Consider the following 20,275-nt stretch of genomic DNA (forward strand, 5'->3'; position numbering starts at 1 on the left):
CTTATTATTACACTTCTATTGTCTCATGTTTATATTTAACTTAGCGAGCTGGGCCGACTAGACTGATTAAGTTACTTTAAATGTTTCATATACCTGGTGCAGACAGTAATACATCACACGTTATACAAAAAAATGTCAGTTCTCTAACGAGGCCCTCAATGTATTAAAGAATGCACATCACTTTTGTCTTCTACTCAAAGGGACCCTCAGGTGCAGGTTTTATCTGTGCATAATTAAGTTTAAAATCAACCGATTAAATACAAAAAAAAACAACAATACTTATACCGTTCCTCATATTTCCAGAATAAGACTTCTCAAATTAGTAGGTGCTATTCCAGTCTTGTTAGTTTGACTTGAAATGTTCACAGGTGTGTGTGTACAACACAGTGCAAAAAAGAATCTTGACATAAAATTCCCCTAATCCCATTAGAGGCTGGTCCTCTGACATGTAATGTGCCTTTTTGTGCAGACACCACTTCCTCACATTAAAAAAATTCAATATGTAAATGTCAGTCTTCTTTTTTTCCAATTAAAAATTCCTTATCAGTTGTGTCACAACAGACATTTTGCAAATCAGACGTACTTTTTGCCCTCTTTACATAGAAAACTATAGCTTTGAATGATAGCACCCCCTCCACTTGAATGCAATGGGTTCAAAGGATGACTTGATTTTCAACAGAATATGATCAATATTTTCACTGCACGATTCATTAAAAATTCACCTCTTTTGTGATTTGTGTTAACCAGTAACCACAAAAGCTGCAATAGGTTGGTGAAATTCCATCACATTAATGTAACCCTAAGCTTCTGAAATTAATTTTACAAAACTGCACATTGGAATGGAAAGCTTTAGTGATGTGAAGAAGAACAGAGAAATTCTGGCACAATTACCTCTTGTTAATTTAAAGTTAATTTGATTTCTTTTTTGTGTGTGTGCATAGAAGTTTTTATTTACCTGTTACACTTTCCTGATTTATCTGTAAGTAATAAAAGGTACTTCATTACATAAAAAATTAATAACTAAAAATTCCCTTTTTAGGTGTCACATTATTGTGGTAATGTTCTGATTTTTTTCTCCTCTAAAAAATGAAGAAATATAGTTTCTGTTCAAACAGAGCTTTTTTAACTTGAAAACAATCACCTGACATTCATTTCACAACAAACTGAAAAAGGCATTTGAAAAACAATATAATTAATAAAATTTCAGAGAAACGTTGGAATTTATGACTTTATTCCACTCCAGAGTCAGACGGTTCCGTGTCTGGAGTATCAATCGAGGGTCTGGAGAGAGACGGAGTGAGAGTCAAGTGATATTCCAAGGAGAAAACCTCACCGCGAGGACAGGAGAGGCTCGTTAATCATCTCAAAGGCGATTACCTCACCAAAGACAGAAGGCATAACAAGTATTGGGCTGTGGAGAATATGAAGACATCAGGCATGCTTAGATTACTGAGAAATGAATCTTTGCAATGAATCATGCAACTAGATTTATACCAATACTCTTTCTGCTTCTGTTATTTTATTGTTCTCAAACAAACATTATTCCTACTGAACAAACCAGTTTTAGAAACTTTTAGAAATTCAAAGCATGTTAATTAGTTACTTATATTATGGTCATTTCCCTAAATAAATCATAACAAGATGTAGACTTCAATGGGGCTTGAATGGGTATTAACAACATCGTGAGAAGGGGTGATCGCAATTGATACCTTAGAACTGGTTAATATTCTTTTTAGCGTCTATTATATTTGCTTTACAGTTGGTTAAAAGAAGTTTTAATTTTAAAAGAATTTCTTTTGATGTACAGAAATCATTTCTGTTTAAATATGTTATATACATTACACACCAAGTCTCTGCTAGCCATGTGAGCATGCCAACAGACCACTTATGATGCATATTACTCATCGCTGAAATTGAATTTGTTGGACCTTGAAAAAAAACATGCCAGAAACCAGACTTAACACCATGAACGTCTTTCATGTAAAAAGAAAATGAAAAGCCAGGAGGGCTAATTACCACACACCGTAGACCATGTCAGCAGCTATTGTGACTGGCCTCTATACAAAAACAGGCCACACTTAGTATAAATGCAATCTACGTAATTAAAATTCTCACTTTTCATCACATTCTTTAGTTAAAAATTTATGGGGAATATCTCAGGAACATTGCATATTTATTGTGTTTCATACAGTAAGCAGCATTGTGTGAATGAAAGGGGGAAAACTGAACAAAGACTCCATCAAAATTCAACCACTCCTTATCAAATCTGATGCAATGTGCCATCTTGATTAAAAGAGTGGTATTTATCATATCTGATTGACAAGTATTAAGCTATTATTGGGTTCAAATGGGTTATAATGGACCTTTGGCATTGTTCGTTTGCGAATTTTTACTCTAGAATATTGGAAGTAAACATATTCCAGTCAGTCATTTACTCCCATTTTCTGAGTTTAGTTGATGTGTTTTATGTTAAACTGAAATAATAAACCATTTTCAACTTAATCATTCACTACATTCTAATTAAATGAAGAGAATTATTATATAAGGCACAAAAACCCTCCTGATGTATCTGAGAGAACATGCAATGATTGAAGAACAAGTCAGTAAGAGTTGTCCTTCCTTTAGCAGCTCTGGATAAAGAACTGTTCCAAACAGATAATGGGTATATAATACTGTAACTGTAATATATTTAGCATGTACAATATTTGACAGAAATTGAATTTTGAAATTAGTAAAAAAAATCATTTAGCACATTTCTTAATGCTCTAATTTGAGTAAAACAAGTGTTGTACTTGAATTGATGGAACTTGCTTTTTGACCAAAAGTGCTAAAAGCCAAATGTAGTATGTTTACAATACTTTGAAAAGAAATGAATCTTAAAACAATTACTCATTTAAAGACTACATACTGTGGAACAGTGGATATGTCCAAGTGGAACAGAAGTCACATTATGTGTTTTTACTTCAATATCTTGAATCCTTGGGTAACTTTTTTTTCCAAACCCAAACAAGTTCAAAAGAATTATATTTGACTGTACAGCAAGTAACCTTTTTATAAAAGTGAATTGTTAAAGATCTCTCTTGCACACTTTCTTCTTAAAATTCCCATTACACCTAATCAATGAATTTTTTTCAAAATATAAACGTCTATCAAACCAAAGGTTACAAAACTTTAAATATACAATGCAAAAACTTTGTATATTTAAGGTAGCCTGATCTCACCTCTCCTTTGTTGTTGTTCTGAGGTTTTAGGTAGCCCTCGGGGTCCTGTACATCCCCTGGGTTAACATTTCCATTGGTGAGGTACCCCCTATCGATGGCATCTTTGAGGGCAGTCACCGGTGATCCTTTACTTTTCCCCGGACTCCCTGACGTGTCGATGGACCCCCGGAGGATGGACAGTGGGGAGTTGGATGTTATGGGGGTCGAGTTTCTCTTCAGGGCGGCACCTGTTGGGTCTGAGAGTCGGGCGTTGTTGTTGAGGGCCTCAGACCCCGGACGACTAGCTGATCTGGAGGGAGATTCACTTCTGAGGGGGGCCAGGCCAGCTAACTCCATCATAGGAGATCTGTGTTTTACCTTATCTACCGCATGTTTGGCCTGAAACAGAAAAAAAGAATTGAGTAACATTTTACATTTCAACATACGGATTAGAACACAATAAATCCATGTAAAATGCACATTAACATGGCAAAAACAACAACAAAGAAACAAAACATGCAATACTTTAGTAGAATGCAGATTTTGATACAATTAGCAGCCATCATCCAAAAAAAGGTCTTTTATATTTCTTGAATTATGGGAAGATTCATATGATTTGCAAATCTATAAACAAATGTTGTTTTTAAGGGAGATAACTCAAGTCAACCTATTCAAATACAGCAGTTATATCTCAAATCAAACATGCAAATAGTTGGATTTCTATCAGAATTTGCATACAAGCAATTTAGATTTTTAGAATAAGCTTATGAAACATTAAGTAAAATAGTCTACCAAAAAGATTTTACATGCCACAAATAAATGCAAAAGAGCTACAAAAAGTAAAATAATCTGCTATAAGACAAGACTGGATGATGTACTCCAGAGAAGAAATCATCCATTGTGATGATATGACAATGGAGGATGTGACAGGACAGATAAAATGAGGAAGATGCAAGGGTATGACTGGATGAAACCAAAAAAGGTCAAATAATGAGAATGGTACCTTGGCTGGGCTGCGTTGTAATGAAAACTGAAATAAGGTTGTAAATTAATGGTAAAATGCATTGTTAGGTTAATTAAAATGATGAAATAACTCAGACTGGTTCTTCGGTGAAATTAAAATGAAACATCAATATTACAAAAATCAAGAATACTTAAAAAAAACATAATGGTTTATACACCTATATGTACACAGACTGAAAATGTTCATTTTTTCATCCATTTCTGAGCTTGAAATGTTCATTCCTTTTAATAGGTAATGTGAATTAACTTTCTACATTATTTTTACTGTGTTAAAGCTGATTGGTTTGCTCCAGATCAGGTGCAAAATAACACAATATTAATCTGAGTTACTAAAAATAACTTGCAAAAAATCCAAAGACATCTTTATAATAGTCTTTAATTTAAAACTTGCAAAACCTTAGGCAATTGACAGGTATGAACTTATTAATAATGTTTTTTTTTTTATTTTTTGTTCAAAGAAAATATTATAACAAATTTATCCCTTCGATTTGATCAATCCAGAGATAACTTCACAGAAAAGCATATAGACCTGTGCTCAGTCAATCTGCTTTTCTGTGAAGTCAGATATACTATATGTGTGCTTGAAGAAGCAGGCTTTATATTTTAGCTGCTTTGGCTTGCACAACGATGCACTAATTCAAGAATACCTCTAAGAAATCATAAACAAATACAATATAAGGCACAGAAGTGTGTATCACTAATTCATGAATAATGCCAATAACTCTATACCAAGTGATTGCGCTAATGTTTGAATATGCCAATTTTTGAACACATACAGTATCTATGGAATGATCTCATATAAGGGCTATATTTATATATTCCTTTATGAAAAATCTCTCCTTATTCTCAATAGTCAATAGTTTTGTTGTAGTACCCCATTATACATTAGTATAGAGTGGTAGTTTATTCTGCTGTCCTGGGGACTACTGACCCAGATTTTATTTTTGCTGCCCAAGTCTTTGTCCGGGGGCTGGGAATCGTCACTGCTGGACTGCCGCCTCATCTCCATGTGCTGCATGGCCTTCTCGGAGTATGGAGTGGGCGTGGCAATCTCCGCCAGCTTCTGTTGGAACACCTTCTGGGCCTGCTCCTGGTACTCCTACAATGACAATAAATTAAAGACAAATACAAAACAAAAAGTAAGGCACTATCAAAGTCACTCTATGATCTAGAATCAATTCTAATGCATTTGTCTCATTGTATATACTGCTCATACAGCTGTAGTTTTGAGTTTGATATTGATAAAACCGACTTCTAAAGTCTGTGTCTATAAATCTTCTATTATTTCAACATCTTATGATCTACATTCAGAAGGATGCTTTGTGGAAAATTTTGTGAATACTTTTAACTATGAAGTACTACCTATAAGTTCTTGATTTTCTTGGTCAGTTAGGTGCTCTTGTAGCAATGGATGTATGTGTTTATCAACAAATACCCCCATATTATGATAATAGATTAGATGGCCCTTGATTATTGGAGCCAGCTACAGGCAGCTTAGTCTTCTTTAATTTACATCAAATACAAAATAAGAAGTTTGACACAAACAACATTTCTCAATTACATGTTTGCAGTTCAATTTTTCCTTTTGCTGTTTCCTGTTTCTTAAAACCTTATCAAAGAGACAGAGACATTTTTATCAGATCTGCATTCTGATGCATTCTGATACATAGCCATGAAGAATCTGGTATAATTGGCTGTCTTAGATCCATCTTTATCCTGTATGACTAACCATCAAAAACACATGTACTTCTCACATAAACAAACAGCTGTCAGCAAAAAGCAGGTTTACCAATTTCGTAGAAATCCTGCTACAGTTAAGATGAAAATTTAGACAATAGATCAAAAATCAAATGTGAAACATGTAAATTTCCTTTCCAACTGTTGTATTTTAAAGGCTAGGGGGTACAACACTATTTACACTTCTCACTTCATCAACAACTTTGACTACATTAGAAAATTGACTACAGGAGCACATCATATGGTAGTCATTCCAGCTTCAGGTAAATTTGATTTTGATAATGGCTATTTTCTTACGATTACAGTAAAAATTGGTTATGGCGAAGTCACTGGGACCTATAAAATTACTTCTTTATATCCGTAATTCGTTATATCTGTGTAAGAAATGTGTTAAATTTATAGTGCAGGGGATCAAAGATAACTTCGCTATATCCGTGTTCGTACTAAACAAGTTTTACTGTATCCTTAAAATTTTTCCCATGGTGTGAATTACATGATATTTCCTACTTACTTAAAAAAAAAAACTGCAGCAAAAATTGTAGAAAATTAACATGTCGTCATAAATGACTGGTAAAGTCCCTCTCTTGACTCAGTGACACCATTATAGACACTAAAGAATGGGTCTAAGTTGGACATTCATTTACTAGCTGAAATTGCCTTTTTGTTAACAAATCGCATTTGACACAATCTAATTTTGTGATACAGTGTACTTAAGTGACATATGAAATTGGTCTTTTTAGCTGACAGCTACATTAATTTATAAATACCTGGAACTTTGCCTTCTGCTGAATAAGCTGTTGTTCTATCAATTCATTAAAAGTGGGCTGTTTCTCTCTCTCCTGAGCATAGGCCATCTTGAAAGCATTCCCCACTATAGCATTCAGCTCCTCTGCCTGTAAAACATGTCCTTCCCAATTAAATAACCATGCATATTTCCAGTAGTGTTATTTCCCTCTCTTAAATTCATTCAAATTTTCATTTTACCAAGTGAATTAAATGTAACCCTACCCATTGAGACATAAGAAATAAAATAGCATGAGGCTTACTGGATTTCACAAGGTGTAACCTAAACTTGCCTTAAGTGACACATGAGATAATGTTTTGTTAACTGTCTGTGAGTAAATGACCACTGATTCCTGCTGCATGTTACCAGGTGTATAGATAATCTGCACTGTCTGATACTATCAGAAGATTGATTCAAGATTAACAAGGAGGGACTTCTGCATACCACACAATACAGCCAAAATTAATGATCCACACCAACTCTGGACACCTGTACATTATAGCTATAATTCACACTTGTTCTGAAACTATTAAATGTATTAAAATTATTTTGAAATGGTCCATTTATATTTTTTGTTTCCTTTTTGATGTTCTTCATTCAGAGACTTGTAGGTTCAATAGTTGACATGGTTGATGCCAAAACATTTCATTATGAAAGGACAGCATCATTTTTCTTTCATTATTTATACATAACATCTTATAGACAAAATTCTTCCATGCTGTTTCTGGAGCTTTATCATAAAACTTCTGGAATAATGAAAGAATGTTCTTATACCAATCACAGAGTTAACTACCCCTAAATTCAATCAAGTTACATCATACGGACATATACCAGAAATAATAACCAAATAGGAAAGTTACTGAGCGATTAATAGAACAAAATATCTATATCATTTGAAATAACCCAGTTAAATAATGATTGAATCTCTTCATGGCTGTGGATTCAGACTATGTATTTGGAAAGATCTTTCACATGGTCAAGTTCATTCTCCCCCCCCCCCCCAAACAAAAAATATTGACAAGAATATATGTATATTATATGATTACAGTACCCATGGTACTTATATAGACCTGCTGCAAATTGAAACATATAAATGACCTATTACCTAAATAAGAAACTTGTGTCTGGTTAGTGCATTCTAACCCAACCACCAAACCCCATTTCTGAATACTTTATATTGAAAGGGAAGAACCTGGAACAACAAAGCAGATATCACTGATAAACTGCCAAATCTATTTCTCATTGATCTATATTTTTTCATATATCAATGATTCATTTATTCAAATTTTTACTTGACCTGTGCTACTTAATATTTCTTTCAGATCTCTGTTATGTCTACCTTGTTAAAGGGACTTGAATACATCACCTGAATGCCTATATTTATAACTCAGAACAGAAGGTGAGAAAAAAGGTAATAAAATATTTATGTTACCCAAGATAAACAATTTTCCATCAATGCTACAAAAGAAGACTATGCTCATAAACTTACAGCTATGTGTTTCTCATGAACTTCATCAAAAGCTGGTGCAAATACAAAAAACATACCAGCTCCAATTTTCTAATTATATATTGTATATACGTTATTACTGATCTAGAAATATGACCAGTCATTAAAATAGTCTTAGATACATTATAAAGAACTTTGTAAAGAATTAATGAGGATAACATAAAATTTGAGAAAGAAAAAACAAAGGAGATGTGGTCTATTGTCAGGTCAATTTGTTTATAATTTCATAGTTTATGTGGGATTCTCTAAATTTATTTGCATGGAATGAAAACATAAGGAAAAGAAAAGTCTTAAACCTACTAATCTGTCTTGTTTTCCTATGGAGCCTGTGTAGGCACTACTTTTTTTTTTTCAACTGAATTATTTATATGCATATACACATCCTATTCCACCAATGTCAAGATGTCTATGCATCCTATCACTGCTATCCTAAACTAAATACACATGTACGCAAAATAAATAAAACTTTGTATTGATCTTATTAAGTACACCAGACTCTCTTCTGGGGGCCAAATTTCCGAGTTTATCATGCATTCCTAAAAAACTGCATGTATTGATATACGTCAAATGAAATTTGATCCCTAAATGTGTGATTAGCATTTGTTACACTGGGACATTCCCAGAACAAAATCAATAATAAAAGAACAGTCGTTAAATTATAAAATAAATCATCTTACACAGCACTGCCACTGTCTAATGTTATATATAGTACATGTCCTATCTGATTCTTATCTAACTCCTACAGAATGCCAGGTTCGTAGAACTGATTTAATGATTTTTATTTCCCCATTTTGATGGAATCATTAAAGCGGTATGGATTTATAATTGCAACCAAAAATAGTTCTCAAGTTCCTGTACCTTCTGAGACATTATTGCTATTTTCAAATTAATTAATCTACGGTAACCAAAAATAGAAGGTAGAAAGGAAACTACATGTATTGCAAATTGAATCTGTTTCAATAGCTACTGAAATTATCAGACTTCAGTAAAGAATTTTATCTGCAATCTAATGGTCTAAGTAGTAGTCAATAGAAATATTTACATAATTATTGAATTCCCTGATTTTTTTTCTTTGATGTTTTAAGTTTATTATCTTCCATATTGAATAGGATCAAAGGCAATCTCAATGTACGAGTCCATGTTTACCGATTTTAATAAAGGTATTGAAAGATTACTACAGACAACTAAACTTCAATTAAATTATTACGACATTCATCTTCTGTTCATCTATAATTATTTGTCATTAATGAAATACTGACCTTGAAGAGGGAACCCAGATACTTAAAACATAACTTTGAACAAAGTTTGATTATTTATTACCATGAGCTAGGCTAAAATTATCAGACAGTTCCTAACTTTAAGCTTCTCTTTCTATATGATAAATTACATAATTTACCTAACAAGATATGACATTCCAATACTGTACTTACTTTGTAAAATTTTTAAATTTTTGCATTGAAATTTAAATCTTTTGTAAAGCAAAAAGGAGAATCATTTCCTACATATATTATGTGTGTTTATGGCATACCTATATCGTAAAATGGCAATATCATAATAATAATGGCAAGCAATCAAAAATGACCAAAACAGCACCGATAGGAATTAACACTCACCATAATTCCGATAAAAGCAGGAAATAAGTATAAAAATCAGTCCCTAAAAATCCTCCAATACCCTTAAATCATTACCAATCATGGCAAAAACAACAATATAAATATTCTTCATATATTAATATAGCTTGATTTAGTACTTACTAGAGACACTACAGTAACACACTTCTGATTGACAGAGCACTGATAGGACATGATTGACAGGTAATTACGTCACGACGTCATTTTCTGTGAGGTGTGTAAGACTTAATAATAAAGCCCCAGACCTATCTTATTCCCCACCCACATCACAAGGTGACCGGCAGGTAATAATGACAGGTAATAAAGTCCAGCGGGTCAACACACAAAACTGTCCATGATTTACAGAATTTATCATAGTACCTCTCTGTTAGTTTTAACCATTTCCTTATGCTTGATGCCATTTCCTTAACCCTTGTATGTTTGGGCCATAATACTTCTGAGCTTTTCAAAGAAATATTGGGACCATTGATGTCTTAGATACTGAATCTACTCTTATTAATATAATATTTCAATTTGAATTGAAACTCGACAGGAAGAAAAAAATGTTTTCGTGTCTGTTTTATTGCATTATTACTAAAATTATAAATAACTTATAATAAAGGATATTATCTCTGCCAAGCCCCTTAAAAAGGATCATGAGAGGATATTTGAACCAACACTGATTTTGCCACATGTCCACTTATTACATCAAATACACAAATAAAATGAAAAAAATACGCAAAAACTGACAAGCAGGAAGTGAGTAGTGTGTTATAGTATATCCCTAAGCTATAATTCCTGATGTGTCACAGTCAAGTCCTCAATGAACATCTACCATTCTTACACCTTGGACTCCATTCACCACATGAACTTGGATAACCCCTCCACAAACTACTCTAGTCCAAAATATGATAGCTCTAATATTATGATAGCTCTAATATTATGATATCATAAAAAGCTATCTTAGCATTGAGACAGCAGTTTGGACACCTACCAAGTTTTTCACAATAAATAGAGATACAGAAATATAATGCAGCTACTAAACTTCTCATATCTCTATCTAGATTATATTACATCATAAAGATTTATAAGCAGTATTTGTTGAGTTCAGCAGCCTTTTCATCAGGAATAAATCATATTCCCAGACATTTCTTGGAGTTATTGGAGAATTTAATCACTGCAAGCTATGCAATGCATCTCAAGGTTTTATCAATACATGTAATTTATCAATGTCTCTTGGCATTTTAAGTTGATAGTCTTATCTTCAAAATTCAAAGTTAAATAAAAGAGCCAATTTGAACAAGTGTTTACTTTTAAATTAAAAGAAATTTATTCAGTTGATAGAAATGCTTTTGTCAATCTTTTCCTCTAATAGTGACAGTGAATAAAATTGACATACAAAGAAAATTACACCTGCATAAAATAAGGATGAAATGAGTTCATGTACTCTAAAATTAATTTTCAAGAGATTTTATTTTTTGTTGTTTATGTTGTATAATTCAATTCAACCCCCCCCCCCCCTGAAATTTTGTTCTACTATATAGCAAGTCATTAACCACAAAAACAAATCCCCCATACCAAAAATTTCTTGACTCCTTAAAAATTAATGATTTTACAGTATCTTGGAATCACCACTCACAAGAAAGAGAAGAGCAGGGGTAGGGAGGGGCATTTTCTCACCTCTTCTTTGGTACTGGTCACAAAGGCATGACAGAACTGCATGCTGAGGTTAGCTTTGGGTTCTCTGGCCAGGAATGAAAACTGGCAGAAATCAGGATCACAGGTGGCATAGGATATCCTCTTCAGAGCATGGGCCATGTAGACACTCTAATGAACAAATTATATTCTCTTAGTATGACCATTTACTTATAAACACCATTTAATATCAGATCTTGATGAATATTTTGCATATGCACTTTTTACATTTCAGATATAATCTTCTACAAGAGGAATTCCTAACCTAACATTACTTATTTTTTTATTAGAAATATATTAAATACATATCTTGCCTTGAAATATATATACTTTTGACCCTTAAAGTATGAACATATGCATGTATTTGATGTACAATTAGATCTCTAAATATTAAACTTGTAAAAATTTGAATTGCTGCCTCTCCAAGATTAAGCAAAGGAAACAGAGATATCCTATTTTTCAAGCTTTTCTGTTTTATCTAAAATCCTGAAGAATAAAAAAAATTGAAAAATTCATTGATAAGCTTGTCAGTTTTCGTCTTGGATAAATCAATACATGGTGTAAGACCTAATCATTAAGAATCTATTTGGCAACCTTAATGATGCTATAAATACCCCTAAAACTGCACTTATCAAGATCAATTTTACCTTGCGATGTTTTAATGTACATGCAGTACTTCAGTGTGCAGACTTAAAATGAAGTAGAAATGCAAAAAATATTCTCTGATTAAATCAAGACATGGATGTAATTGGTCACTAAATACTTCACAAAATTATACTGACACATGTATTCACATGTATGCCCGGTCTGACTTTATTTAGACCCATAAGAAGTCAATCTTGACTTATACCTCTCCATCACTGCTGCAGACCTTGATCCCAGACAAGGAGATGACCAGGAGTACCTTCTTGCTCTTTGTAGAATTCTACAAAAAACAACAGAAAATAAATTTCACCAACTGTAACCACTACAATTAAAGATAAATATTTTCCTATCTCTCATACAGGAGTTAATTTGTTTTTCCCAATATATCTTTCAATGGAAATCTAATTTGGAAACTTCAATTTTATAAGTTGTCAAATAGACCCTTAAAATATTAACTATATATACAGGAACTTCATAAATTTCTAAATTATTTAATAAATTAAATACCGGTACTGTCAATCGTTTTAATTCCATGGTTTTAAAATTTTACAATATCTCAAAAAGTACCAATTGCGATGGTTTTAATTTCAAGCTGCAAAAAATTAATAAAAAATTTCTTATAAGCATTTAAACATTTTTGATGTTGAGAGAGGCACCTATTTCAGCAAAGCTATTTGAATTTTTCTAAGAAAAAAATGAAGTTTATGAAAAATGAAGTTTATGGATTTTTTTCTATCCTCAACTCCCCTATCCTGAAAACTAGCTGTTATAACAGAAAGAAATTATGGTAATGCTGAGTCGTGTCTATAGTTCATGCTTATTAGCCTACTTTAAGTGTGGCCATCTATCATGTTAAAAATATCCTTTCAAATGGCTAGCAATTTCCGTGTGTCAGAACTGTAGGCTTACCCTCATCTGTTCCAGCTGTTTCTGGACACATTCAGCCCTCTCATTGGGGTCTGCTCCGGTCACCGAAAACGACCCAATATACTACAAAATAAAACATAATAATAACACCAAGGTCAGATTCAGCCCTCCTATTGGGGTCTGCTCCGGTCACCAAAAACAACCCAATAAACTACAAAATAAAACGACCCAATTTAATAAAAAATAAAATATAAAACATGACAACCTCAGAATCTTTATATTGTAATTATTGATGAATAATCTGAAACATACCAAACTGAAGTTAGCTAGATACATGTCAACTTCAACTGAACTGTTGATTTTCTGAAGTAAAATGTCCCGATATATCATATCAAGTCTATAATAATCATCAATGAAAGGAATATCGCATTGTATTATTCACCAGAAGTCCACCTACAACCAGTAGTGTAATATTATCATTTACACTTTCATTATAAAGCACAGGTATGCCAAATATTGTGAAATTGGACACCTAGAATTTCCTCTACTGATGGTCTTAGTGACACGTAATGCAGACACAGGCATTTCATGATCTGTGATTCTACCAGGTTAATGAGTTTTCTTAAAACACCTGGTGAAATTCTTTTCTGATTACCTGTTTAAGTTCAATCATGTTGAACATTTTTAATTGCAGGTGTTAATTGTAAAAGTGCATAAACAAAGAGTAACTGTTGTATTGGAATCCTCAGTGAAACCACATTTTAGTTCACAATATATAATTTAAAAACAAAGACTTTATTTATAGAAGTATGCCACTTGGTTTTAGTAATACATGGAAACAGGCCTTCTATCATATGCAGCATTTCATCTGAAGTGCTCTACTTATAGTTAATTCATTATTGTTAGTAGATATAATTGTCAAAAAGGAACAAGACAGTTAAAAATGTTTACAAAATTTGTGAAAATTCTCTACACAGTTTAACTCGTTTAGTACAAACATGGATGTAGCGAATTTATGGACATAGCAAATTTTTCTTGGATCCCCAGCTATATAAATTTAATAAATTTCTTTATAATATACAGATATAACGAATTACAGATACAGCGAAGTTATTTCACAGGTCCCATTGACTTCGCTATAACCAAGTTTTACTGTATATCAGAGACATGTGTCTGAATACTTATCTTAGACATCTAGAGGGAGCATGATGTGGTAGTTCATGTATTAATTACTACATAGAACAATTAATGTATTTCTATCCTGTAAGGACATCTTTATGTGATACCCGGTAATGACTTGCATCAGGCACTTCCATCACTTAATTCAACTCAACAGATATTATGAAGGATGTTCAAAGCTCATTTCCCTGTGAACATAGTTGAGTTCTAAGTCCAGTTCCTGAACACTATCAAGTTTGATGATGGTACTATCAGATTTCTTGACATTTTTACTTTGATATAGATATTATTATGTTTCTACTTTAACAAATATCGCAGAGCCCAGAATTGGCTTTATATAACTTATTTGTCTACGTTAGCACCCTAGCACATTTACAGGATCCTAAAGGAGATGAAAAATAGCCCCAATCTGTTTGCATCTATTTGTGTCACTGTGATCAATAAGCTAATACCTTCTCTGGTTGTCCAGACAACAGATTAAGTTTGATTTTTCTACACTAATAGTGAGTCACTTAAGCATAGGGACATCACTCAGTCCAAAGAACATTCCAGTTAGGGCCAAGATAATTATATTTCTTGTGTACTAATATGACACTATTCTTTAATCAATAATTTCCCCCAAGTAATTTCCTTGAAATTTTCTCTTAAAATCTAATGAATATACACGGGCTATTAAGTGAAAGTAATATTATAATATAACTCATCATCAGGACTTAAAGAAAGCGAGGGCATTCACTCTCCAGAGTATATCTTGTATCATCCTCTTTTGTCTTTATCTGTGCCACAAGTTCAATGGCCTTCAATAAAACAATGATCTTGATTTGTACATATATTCTATTTTGTTTTGCCCTGGTTCTTTCCCTATCTTTTTGATAAAATATATCTCAGAATATACATCAAGAAAATCTATTACAGCACAGATATAAAACCTTTTAGCTTAATTATAAAAAAGATATCAATTGTCAGTAATCTTTTGTGTCTTCGAACATAGTGTTTCCCACAATGCCTTTTGTCACCTGAGTGGTGCAGTGGTTAGAGTGTTTGGTCCAGAGTCGCAGAGTAAGGAGTAATTCCTCATGTTGCAGGTTTGAACCATGTGAAGTTTGGACAGGGTCGATAGTGTGATGATCAAGAAGTGATGGTGCAATTATGCCATGACAGTGATGCAACGCACAACAAAACGATGAGAAAATGGCACAATGAAGCAACAGCACAATGACACAACTGTGTGATACTGATGGTATTATGACAATGAAGCGACATTTATGACTGCTCCATTGTGCTATGCCACCAGCCACCACTGTCATCAAATTGTTGCACCATTGCATGATTGGCAATATCACATCATTGTCATCGCAATATCGCACCATCGCTTCATAGTCATCACACCACTGCTTTACCGTCATTCAGCCATGCTCGTTAAAGCAATTAGTGAACTACATGGCTCTATCCGGATTCCAGCATCTGAAGCAATTGACCACTAGAAAGCTATATTACTAAATCATTTCTGGAAGTATAGTTTGGTCTAGCACTTGAGAAATAGCCCTGTTCAATAATCTTTGTTGTAGATAATGATCCTGCCAGGTAAAAAACATAATTTCATTTTAACTTCATTGAGATGAGCTACAGATATACAATCATAATTCTTCACTTTGCAATCTTAGTACTAGCAATACAAGTACAACTTGTATTTCTATTCATCATGATCTCAAAGAAATTGGTTCAGCATGAAGTAAGTTGTATCTACAATACACTAATCAGTGGCACCCCATCTCTAAAGCCTACAGAATCAAAATTAATTACAGTGAGTTAATTGTTCATCAAGGATGACAGATAGACACAAATAACCAGGTACTAGGTACACAGAGTTCTTCATTCAGACCACCAAGCCTCTCCTGACTAACTCAGTACAGACAGAGAAGACATATGCTGGGCAGTAATTGAATTTAATAAACCAGGATAACTTCATTACATTACCATTAATAAGTCTATAATTGAATCAAGTCTTCAGTACAGCACTGATAGACTACAGGCCATGTCTAGGCCACTTTTGTGAAATAAATAGGTCAATACATTTGACATGCATTGGAAATGCACCTTCCTGACAGTTTGTCTGTTACAGTGTGTCATGCCTCTTACAGTTGGTCTACAAAACTACAAAGCATTCTCATGTATCAGGGGGACAGGATGTCTGTAATTAAGTCACTTAAGAAACACAAGGAGACAACAAACAAAAGAATAGTAGCTCTGAGGAGCATAAAATGCTGTTTCTGTTTCTACATTTAATTTTTGAGCTGTTGAAAAGATGAATATCTCCCCTGAGATTAGAGCTGCCTGTAATCTCGGTCTGTTAACATCTGGCTAGCTCTAATAGCCTGTACCACCAAATCCAATTTAAATACTTCAAATTTTCCTTTCATGTGCTAATGTCAGTGAAAATGACTTATATCTGGTTAGGCCACACTGGGGTTAAGGGGGGTTCTTGACCTGTAGAGAGCCAGTTTACCTGTGGCCGGTGATATAGAGGACCAATATAGAAGAGTGTGTACACTAGAAAAGAGGTCACAACAGTACAGGACAGAGTGGTACAGCTGTAGAGGTTGTAAAGGAATGACTCGCTCAATTAATCTCTCCTAATCAATAAGTGTGGAGGTGTGAGTCACTATAAGACAGGGAGGAACTATTGTACTCCTGACACACAAGTACCATCTCAATCTAAGTGTATGCATCCATCAGAGCTACAGCTACCAAACAAAGGTCTGTCAATGAGTCTTGCAATGAACCTCTTGACTTCATTCCCAAAGTCACAAGGAGACACAGAATCATCCCAGTAGCTCTTTTGTAAGTCGATCATCAGCTCGGAGGGCCATTGGATGAATTGCCAGGAAATCCTCTTTTCACAAGATCAATGTGTACAGTAGCCATGATTGTACAATGCATGCACTTGACAGTCAGAATGTATATGATGTATGGGAGATCATTTCCACTTGTAGCTGTGTCCTATCCATGGACATTTATACAACAATAAACATATACCCCACATGTACTTATATATGTCGCGTTCAAAGATATTTATATAATTTGCTACGATCTTTTTCTCTGAACTTTGATCTTATGTATAGAGAATAATAAACCAGTTCATCAAAGCTTTGATCACCCAGATGAGCTCATTCTGTAGGAGCACACAAAGATATGTGTCATACTTGTATCTCACACTATATTTTATTTCTATATATCTTATCAAAGCATTTTGTAGTTCCACACTAGCACTTAAAAATTAAAGTATTTGTGAAATCAAATATGAAAGTTTTTTTCTCTATATATACGTAAACTGTGACCTTGCATATATACAGTACATGGCCATGCTTTATCAATTCTTATGCTGAAATTTGATGAACAGCATCTTTAACTGATCTAAGGCAGTTTTCATTTTAAATTCTTCTCCACCATGCATAGGATCTGATAGAAATGTTGCCAAACCTCAAGAAAATAAATTCTCAGACTGATGTAATGTCTCCAGTCATATAACAAGAGTGAGTCCATGATTTTTAATGTTATACTAAACATACTGTGTGTATTTCTAAAGAAAATTACAAATAAGTACTATTATACCAATCATTTAGTGCATCAATAAAGCATGACTGAGTTATAGGATAAGGTTTCTTATGAGTTTTCCTTGTATGGATCCATTCTACAATTATCTGTCAATTCCAACAAATAACCATTCAAGCCATGATGATGAAGTTGTATGAATATGATACTGGAGCAACCTTGAACAAATCTAAAAATATTCAGATAATATCATAAATCTTTTTTTCTTCTAGTTATTGGAATGGTTAAAAAGAATATTGTTAATAAATTTACTAATTTATCAACACGTTAATGTACTGCAATATGAAATTAGTGTATTTGTGATGGGAACTTTCACAATTTGCTTAGAACATGAACTGGTCAGGTGTACTGCTTTGAGCTCTCTTTGCTTACAGGAGAACAGCTGTATTTATGCAATCACATTGATTGTAAAGTGTGGGAATTGTTAAAAACCTTGATTATCTCAACAGCATCACAATTATACAACTTCTTTTCTTATATTTAATACAAACGAAATTTCTATGGATGGTATGTTATTGTGGATGGATTGGTACTTTTAATTTAGTATAGATAAAAAGCTGACCCAGTGTGTATGCTGGAAGTAAAAATCAAGTAAACCTTCATACATGTCATGTATTGCATAATAAAGCACTTTTTTATACACAGCATGTCAAAACAATAAAAGAACAGACACAGTGATTGCTTTTAGGCATCTGTATGTGTGGTGTTCTTACAAAATTGTTATAAACCTTTTTTTAATAAGTCAGCCAAAATGAAAATTTTCTCTGTTGTTTCATAATTACAAAGTCATTAAATATACCCCCTCAAGACAAATGCATGCAACTATGTATGACTGCATATATTAATTTGTAAATACTTTTAAGTCTTTGCTTTGATCATGGTATTTTATCCCTTTTACCTCCAGGAAAAAAAAACTTTTGTCTTGATATGAATAAGATTACACAGATGCAATTAAAATTTTAGAACTTTTAAACACCTTGACCCCAATAACCAATAACACATGCTGTGTAGAAGATAGAACATTCTATCATCAGACGAGTGCCAGTTAATTGATTTATCAATTCAAGAATTGAGAATGCACCAAAAATATCATGCAAAATCACTCAACCATTGCAAATATTTATGGGGCATCTTGTTAACAAGTCTAATTGTTAATGTTGGTGGTTTGATATTCAAATAAGATTCACATGACTTTTTCCTGCACTGTAAGGAGAAAATTATTGTTCAAATAACAGACTGACAGTGTATGGTCATTTCACACAGCAAAATTTAACTAATGACAAATTTAATCAAAGAGTTGCTTCAGTGAAATACATAAAGTTTAAGAGGCAGCACGTGCAGTGAAATATAAGTTCAAATACAATGCTCCTACATATATAAACAGCAGTTTAAGTCTTAGACGCTTTTGCCTTGGGGCGATATGAACTTGATAAGCATGATAAGAAAACACATGTATGTAATTTGATAGACTTATTGTTGTTTAACTTACTGATAAAACTTTCCAATATAAGAGAGTTTTAAGATAAAACACATTTATGATATTTTCCCTGCTCCTATCAGAACTTGAAATTAACTTCATTTTAACACGTTGGAGGGCTGTAATTTTAAAAATAACCACATGCTCTGATGATGTAACTTACCTCCACTGATTTTATAGCAGTATCGCCCTTTCCATCCGATTGTAAAACACTTTTTGGTCGATAACAGGCTCCATCCGGCAAATCTTCAATTTTTAAATCTTTTAGGTCACTTTGAACATTTTTCTTAGTCGGACTCTTTCCTGCATTAGCCACAGCAGCCGAATCCTGGGTCCTACCAACATCTGCAAACTGTTTCTCCAAAAGTCTTTCTCTTTTTTCTAGTAATTCTTTGTTTTCCTCCTGTTCTAATTGCTTCTTTGTGCGCATCAAATACATGTTGATGCCGTTATGACCCACAATTCACTTTCTTATCGACTCTCACAACATCCCAACTTCTTTGTTTTCCATCACGAACTGTTTGGTTCAACAACTTCCGGGCCAGAGGTCACGCGCGTTATCAGCAACTCAGCTGTTTGCTCGACGTCCCATGTCGAGTCAATAAATATTACGATAGGTCTCGTTCATTGAGGTGACATTTCATTGAACTGAATAAGGAGATTAAAAAAGTAACACCGTGGAAGTGACTAATGGGATATTTGTGGTCTGTTTTAGTGTTGGTCCTTACTTATTGAAATTTCATTATTGATGAATGAATCTTGAGCCCTGGCTGCAAAACCTTTTGTTAGCAAGTCTTGAGAGAAAATCCCATGATTATAAGTTCCAGACTTATGAATGCACCGTTAGCAGATAAAACAGTCTATGAAATGTATAATAAGGTCAAACACATTGAATATATATTACACGCACCTTATCAATTTACGTATGAAAAGATCACA

The 20,275-nt window shown here is 33.5% G+C and overlaps 1 protein-coding gene across 3 annotated transcripts in view; it reads right to left on the bottom strand.

Annotated features, from left to right (window-relative positions):
- The window catches only part of LOC134280304 (uncharacterized), a 37,675-nt gene extending 17,711 nt beyond the window's left edge, over positions 1-19,964 (bottom strand). Inside the window, exons 1-8 of one of the 3 annotated variants that reach the window (XM_062762714.1) lie at positions 19,500-19,963; positions 13,111-13,191; positions 12,407-12,481; positions 11,542-11,688; positions 6,728-6,853; positions 5,155-5,322; positions 4,204-4,230; positions 3,222-3,599 (exon numbers count right to left, since the gene is read on the bottom strand). In XM_062762714.1, coding sequence (XP_062618698.1) covers positions 3,222-3,599; positions 4,204-4,230; positions 5,155-5,322; positions 6,728-6,853; positions 11,542-11,688; positions 12,407-12,481; positions 13,111-13,191; positions 19,500-19,775 — 1,278 coding nt within the window. In that variant the 5' untranslated portion in view covers positions 19,776-19,963. Of the gene's footprint in view, positions 1-3,221; positions 3,600-4,203; positions 4,231-5,154; positions 5,323-6,727; positions 6,854-11,541; positions 11,689-12,406; positions 12,482-13,110; positions 13,192-13,380; positions 13,420-19,499 lie in introns of those variants that run through there. The other 2 variants (XM_062762717.1, XM_062762716.1) reach the window with 2 other exon arrangements.
- Positions 19,965-20,275: the final 311 nt, after the last annotated feature.

This window comes from Saccostrea cucullata, unplaced genomic scaffold (assembly GCF_032062105.1).
Source record: "Saccostrea cucullata isolate Sc308-1 unplaced genomic scaffold, CSIRO_AGI_Scuc_v1 ctg216, whole genome shotgun sequence".
NCBI classification, from domain to species: domain Eukaryota; kingdom Metazoa; phylum Mollusca; class Bivalvia; order Ostreida; family Ostreidae; genus Saccostrea; species Saccostrea cuccullata.